This window comes from Mesitornis unicolor, unplaced genomic scaffold (genome assembly GCF_000695765.1).
Source record: "Mesitornis unicolor isolate BGI_N332 unplaced genomic scaffold, ASM69576v1 scaffold29459, whole genome shotgun sequence".
NCBI lineage: Eukaryota > Metazoa > Chordata > Aves > Mesitornithiformes > Mesitornithidae > Mesitornis > Mesitornis unicolor.
Window position 1 is genome coordinate 1 of NW_010205731.1, and position 5,493 is coordinate 5,493.

General features: G+C 62.0%; 1 protein-coding gene across 1 annotated transcript in view; it reads left to right on the top strand.

The window, feature by feature from the left end:
- Window positions 1-3: 3 nt before the first annotated feature.
- Window positions 4-5,493, top strand: part of FA2H (fatty acid 2-hydroxylase) — a gene marked incomplete at its 5' end in the record, with an annotated part of 11,485 nt that continues 5,995 nt past the window's right edge. Inside the window, 1 exon segment of the mRNA XM_010191515.1 lies at window positions 4-90. Coding sequence (XP_010189817.1) covers window positions 4-90 — 87 coding nt within the window.

Below are 5,493 nucleotides of genomic sequence, written 5' to 3' on the forward strand. Positions count from 1 at the left end.
CTGGACGGGCCGCCACACCGGCACTCCGAGAATGCCCGCCGCTGGCTGGAGCAGTACTACGTGGGGGAGATGGAGCCCGGCGAGGAGCAGGTACCGACGGCGGCCCTGGGACCAGGAGGGGCAGAGTCTACAGGGTGTCCCGGGACCGGGAGGGACAGAGCCTGTAAGGTGCCCTGGGTCCGGGTTGCGCAGGATCTGAGCAACGCGGGATCTGTCTCTGTAGGATCTGAGACACAGAGTCATTAGGGTGCTCCAGGTCTGGGATAGACAGAGTCTATACGGTGTCCGGAGGCTGGGATGGACAGTCTATAGGGTGCCCCAAGTTGAAGACGGACAAAATCCGTAGGGTGTCCCAGGGCTGGGATGGACAGAGTCTGTAGGGTGCCCCAGATCTGGGTTGTGTGGGATCTGAGGAGTGCAGGATCTGTAGAACACCCCAGGTCCAGGCTGTGTAGGGATAGAGCCATATAGAGTCTATAGGGTGCTCTAGGTCCATGATGGACAGTCTGTAGAGAGCTCCAGGTCCAGGCTGTGTGGGATCTGGGCAGTGTTGGGTGTATAGAGCACCCCAAGCCTGGGGTGCACAGGATCCAAGCTGTACAAGGGTTAAAGGGCACCCCAGGTTTGGGCTGTGCAGTGTCTGAGCCATATAGGGTCTATAGGGCACCCTGGGTCCAAGCTGCTCAGAGTCCAAGCTGCTCAGAGTCCAAGCTGTTCAGGACACACAGAGGCTGTGGAGGGTCTGGGGTGTATGGGGCATGAGGGATATATGGGGTGGGGGGTGTCTGAGGCTCCCGTGGTCCTGCATGGATGGTGCCTGAGGTGCACGGGCTGTAAAGGTGTATGGGGAGATCTATGGGGCTGTCGACATCTATGGGGCTGGGGTCTGTGGGGCCTGAAGTGTGGAGGATCCTGAGGTGCGTAGGGTCCAGGTTCCTCAGGGCCTGAGGTGCACTGTGTCCCAGCAGCACAGAGCCCAGTGCCTGCGGGGTCCTACCCCGTGGTCACATCCTGCCCTGGCTGTGCCGGAAGGCAGGGTCTCTGGGTGACCCTGGAGTGCCGGTGCGTGGTGGTGGTGTTGGGGTCCCTGGAGGAGTGTGGGAGACCGGGACGTGCCAGCTTGGTGCCGGTTTTGGCAGGGCCATGTGGTACGGGGTGGGCGATGGGCAGGGCACCCTTCCTGTTACTCAGCCAGGGACTGGGGTGCTGGGTGCCGGGGCTCGCCAGCGATGAGCGGGTGCTGCTGGAAGAGAGGCGCCCGGCCGCCTCCCCAGATGTCCAGGCACGGGGCGAGAGCGGCTGTGACCCAGCGCTGTCCCCACTGAACTCAGCCGCTGCCCAGAAAATAGGGAAAATGCCCTGGGGAAGTGCCACTGCTGGGTGAGCTTCCAGGAGGCAGCACGGCGCTGAGCGCTGCCACCCCCGTTATCACCCCTCGCCGGTGCAGGATGCCCGAGCAGCGGGCCCAGCCCAGCCCCCTTTGCCCACCCAGCGGCCACTTTCCCCTCAGGACGTCCCAGCAGGGTCAGTGACCGGTCGGTCGCTCCGAGCTGGTTGTTTGCGCTCGCTGGTTCTCCTCCCCGCGCCACGGCCTCGCCACAGACGAAGCTTTGTTCGGCCTTGGTGCGACGCCTGCTCTTTCCCCAGACCCCGGCGGTGGCACCTCCTGTGCTGGGATGCTGGTTGTTGTCACCGCCGCCTTCTCGCAGGCGTGCCGAGCCCGACGGGCTGGGGCGAAGGACGGTACCGGACAAACGAGTTCTCGTGCTGCAGCCTGCGCTGGAGGGAATTGCCACCGTCCCAGTGCAAACACACGGGGTGATAACGCCGGGGCAGAGGGAGATCAGACGCTACCTGGCACCAGATAAACCATCCCGGGCTGTAATGTGGCGGGGGGCAGGGAAAACGGCTGCCTGCTGCACGGCAAGGATGGTGCATGGACGGTACCGGACAAACGAGTTCTCGTGCTGCAGCCTGCGCTGGAGGGAATTGCCACCGTCCCAGTGCAAACACACGGGGTGATAACGCCGGGGCAGAGGGAGATCAGACGCTACCTGGCACCAGATAAACCATCCCGGGCTGTAATGTGGCGGGGGGCAGGGAAAACGGCTGCCTGCTGCACGGCAAGGATGGTGCATCTGAGGTGTGAGCGGCTCTGCCGGGCTTCCTGCCCCCCAAAATCCCCTTTGGAGGGAGATGGGGGGGTTGATGCCCTCAGTGGTGCTTGGGTTCTTGCTTTGGCTGCTTTTGGGCAGGCATATCCCCAGCAGCGCTGTGAGGGGGGTGTTGTGTGACCCCAGTGCAGTTCTGAGCCCCCATGGCTTTGCCGGTGCCTGCCAGAGGTCCCAGGGCTGCACCATCCTCGTGTCTGCGATCCCACAGGCATCCAGCATCGCCCCTGCTTACACCAGGGGACTTCGAGGGGTTTGGAAAGGGGGGAAAAGTGCCTTAATGCAGGAGAGGTGGAGAGGAAGATGAGAGCCAGCCTTCATCCCTCCGACATGCCTCTCCACACCCCTTCCTGCGGCTCTCAGGACCTCAGCCCCATCCCTCAGCCACAGGTCCCTCCTCTGCATCACCCAGTTTGGCCAAGGACAAATGAATCCCCTAACTTTTTATCTATGCAAACAGAATACATGGGGGAGATCAAAGCAAGGTGCAATAATTACCCAAACTAGACAGTGAATTTTAACAGCCTTGCTAGAGGGAAACTGGATCATCTAATTACCTCACCAATTTAAGCAATGAGAGACTTTCATCACAGCCTCTTCAGGGTGCGTGACCGAGCCGTGAGTCACTGTAATCCCCCATCCCACTCGGGGTTGGTGTCATCCCCTTCGTCTCGCCCGCATCGCCGTGCCTTGGGCTCACCCTGGATCTTCATCCCAGCCCGAGCTCCTTTGGACATAGGCACTCGCGCGTTGTTCGGAGATGTTGTAACAAGAAGTGGCTTTTTTCTCTTTAAAGTTTCATTACTGTTATCATTAGGACAAGTTACCTTCAACCTCCTTTTAATGGCCCTGCTGCACCCAGGGTTTAATGGGCTGAGACGCAGCCTCGTGAGGCTCTGCCAGCCACTGCCCAGGGACTGCGATGCCGGTGGGACGGTGACACCAGGAAGGTGACACCAGGAAGGTGCCACCGTGGCTGGGGACCTCGCCGGGGCTCCCTGCGCCTCCTGAAGTGTCCTCCTGCTCCATGCCTCAGCCTGCATTGCCAGTGCAGCTCGTCCTGCGTGGACACCAGCAATTTGAGGTGTTTGGGAGCAATGTGGTGGTGCTGGAGGCTGCTGTGGGGTTTGACTCGCTGGGCAAACGGGAACGGGTGGAAAAACTGGGTCCCGTTTGCCTGCAGGCAGCGTCACGCTGCTTGGGCCGGGGGGAGGTTCCCAGCTGCTCCTGCAACACCATCCCAGGCACACCAGACCCCACACCAACCCGTCCCTCCTACCTGTTCCTGCTCTCATCGCAGCTGGATTTTGGTTTTCCTTTAAGCCCTGATGCGGCACAGCACGGGGATGCCATGGCCGGTGCTCTCCAGCCAGCACAGGACTGGTGCTGAGGTCCCCATGGCCCAGCCTGACCCATGGAGGGCCATGGCTGCTCAGGGACAAATGCTGGGTCACTCGGTCACCGCATCGCGCCATGCCCCGGGTGTCCAGTCCCGTTGCCTCCTGGCAGGAGAGCCAACACCTCAGCGGGGCCGCTGCTCCCCAGGGTAGCGGCACAGGAAGGCACTGCTTTGTGGGCATTTAACTTTCCCTTCCCAGGCCTCTTGCACATCTTTCCTGGCAGGACCCGTTTGCCTGGGGATGACTCAGGTGCATCAGCATCACCCACGGGTGACAGGCAGAGCCTGGCACTCACAAAGACCCCTCCGGTCTCCTCCAAACCCACATTTTATTTGAGGGAGGATGGGCAGAAGCCTCAGCACTGGTCTGGGTGCTGATGGGGCTCAGTCCCTGCATGCTCAGGGCAGGCAGGAGCGTGCCACCGCTCCAGGGAGCAAGCTGGGGCACGCAGGTATGGCTTGCACCCCAGTTGCTCCACGGCTGCTGGTGCTTTTGGTGCCAGCCCTGGGGTGAGCGAGAGGAGAGCCTTCCTGCTGCTCCCCATCTGAGGAGGAGGAGGTGACTCAGGGAGCTGCCGTAGCACATGGAGCCACGGCGTCTTGCTGGTGGCACCCGTCCTCCCCAGCCCTGGTGCTGCCGGCAAGGTGGGGTCCAAGCCCCCTCCTCTTCTGCCTCCCTGCCCTGGGAGGATGGGGAAGCCTCCGGCTGTGACGCGGTGCTTCGGCATCCGTGGGTAGGGGAGGTGGAGGTATGTGGAAATTTGAGAAAGGGAAGGAGAGGTGCCGGGGCGTTGCATCAGCCCGGCTTTCTTAAGCATCCTTCCTGCCGCCGACAGGGCTGTGGTGCAAGTGTTGAGGTGGAGAGCATGGGCTCATTTATCGGGGGACGGAGAGGCCATCTCTGTCTCTTAAAGCCAAATTTTCCTTCAAAGCACCCATAGGGAAGAGGCAAAACCACAACATGACCACCCCTGGCTGAATGTCAAGGCATCCCACCACCCCGTTTCAGGATGTCTGGCTGAAAGATGGAGCATGCAGAGCTAAAAATATTAGTGGAGACCCTGGCAGAGGGAGGTGTGGTGGTCCACACCGTCAGCTCACACCGGCGCTCTGCCCGTAGTAAAACTGGTGCCTGCTCAAGTGCAGCATGGCTGGAAATATCCCCTGCCCTGCCTGCTCTCGGGGGCGAGGGGCTGCCTCGGGCCTGGGTAGCGCAGCTCCTGTACCAGTGGGATGAGGAAAAGTGGGAAAAGGGAGTGGGAGCCCGGGCGGCAAGGAGTGCCTGGTGTCAGCAAACAGCACCTGGGCCCTGCCTCGGTGTCACGGAGTAAAGTCCTGTCCGCCCCGACCAGGTGACACCAGTTCTCCCACATACCAGCTCCTCCTGTGGCTGCTGGGGGGGATTTATTCCTGACGGGGATGCGATGCCTTCCAGGGAATCGCATCCCTCTCAAATCCCTGCTTGTGCCACAGCTCCCGGGATAAAACCCTCCCTCGCTGCAGGCGGCCCAGCCGGAAACCCTGGCAGGCATTGCTGTTCCGGGGCTGCTGGGCCGCGCCGTACCCCGCTGCCGGGTTAATGGGTAACTCGAGGTGACAAAGCGGGAGAAAAGGCACGTTTGGCACGTCCCGCCCGGGGAACCGGGGGGCACGGCCAGCTCAGGGCTTGCACGGACACGCTGTGGCCTGGCCAAGCCCCCAGTGGCAGGGCTGGCGCTGGCGAGGCCTCGGGAAGGAGGCCAGTGCTGGCAGCCGGCGATGCCTTTGCTTCCAAGCATCAGCCAGGGCAGGTTTCTCCTGTTCCCCAGGCAGCCCTGGCAGCAGAACCGCAGCCTGGGCTTCATCCCGCGTGCGCCAGGCCTCGGCGTGCCTTCCCTCGCCAAAACCACCCCTCGCGTGGCCTGCAGCGATGGTGCCCGGCCT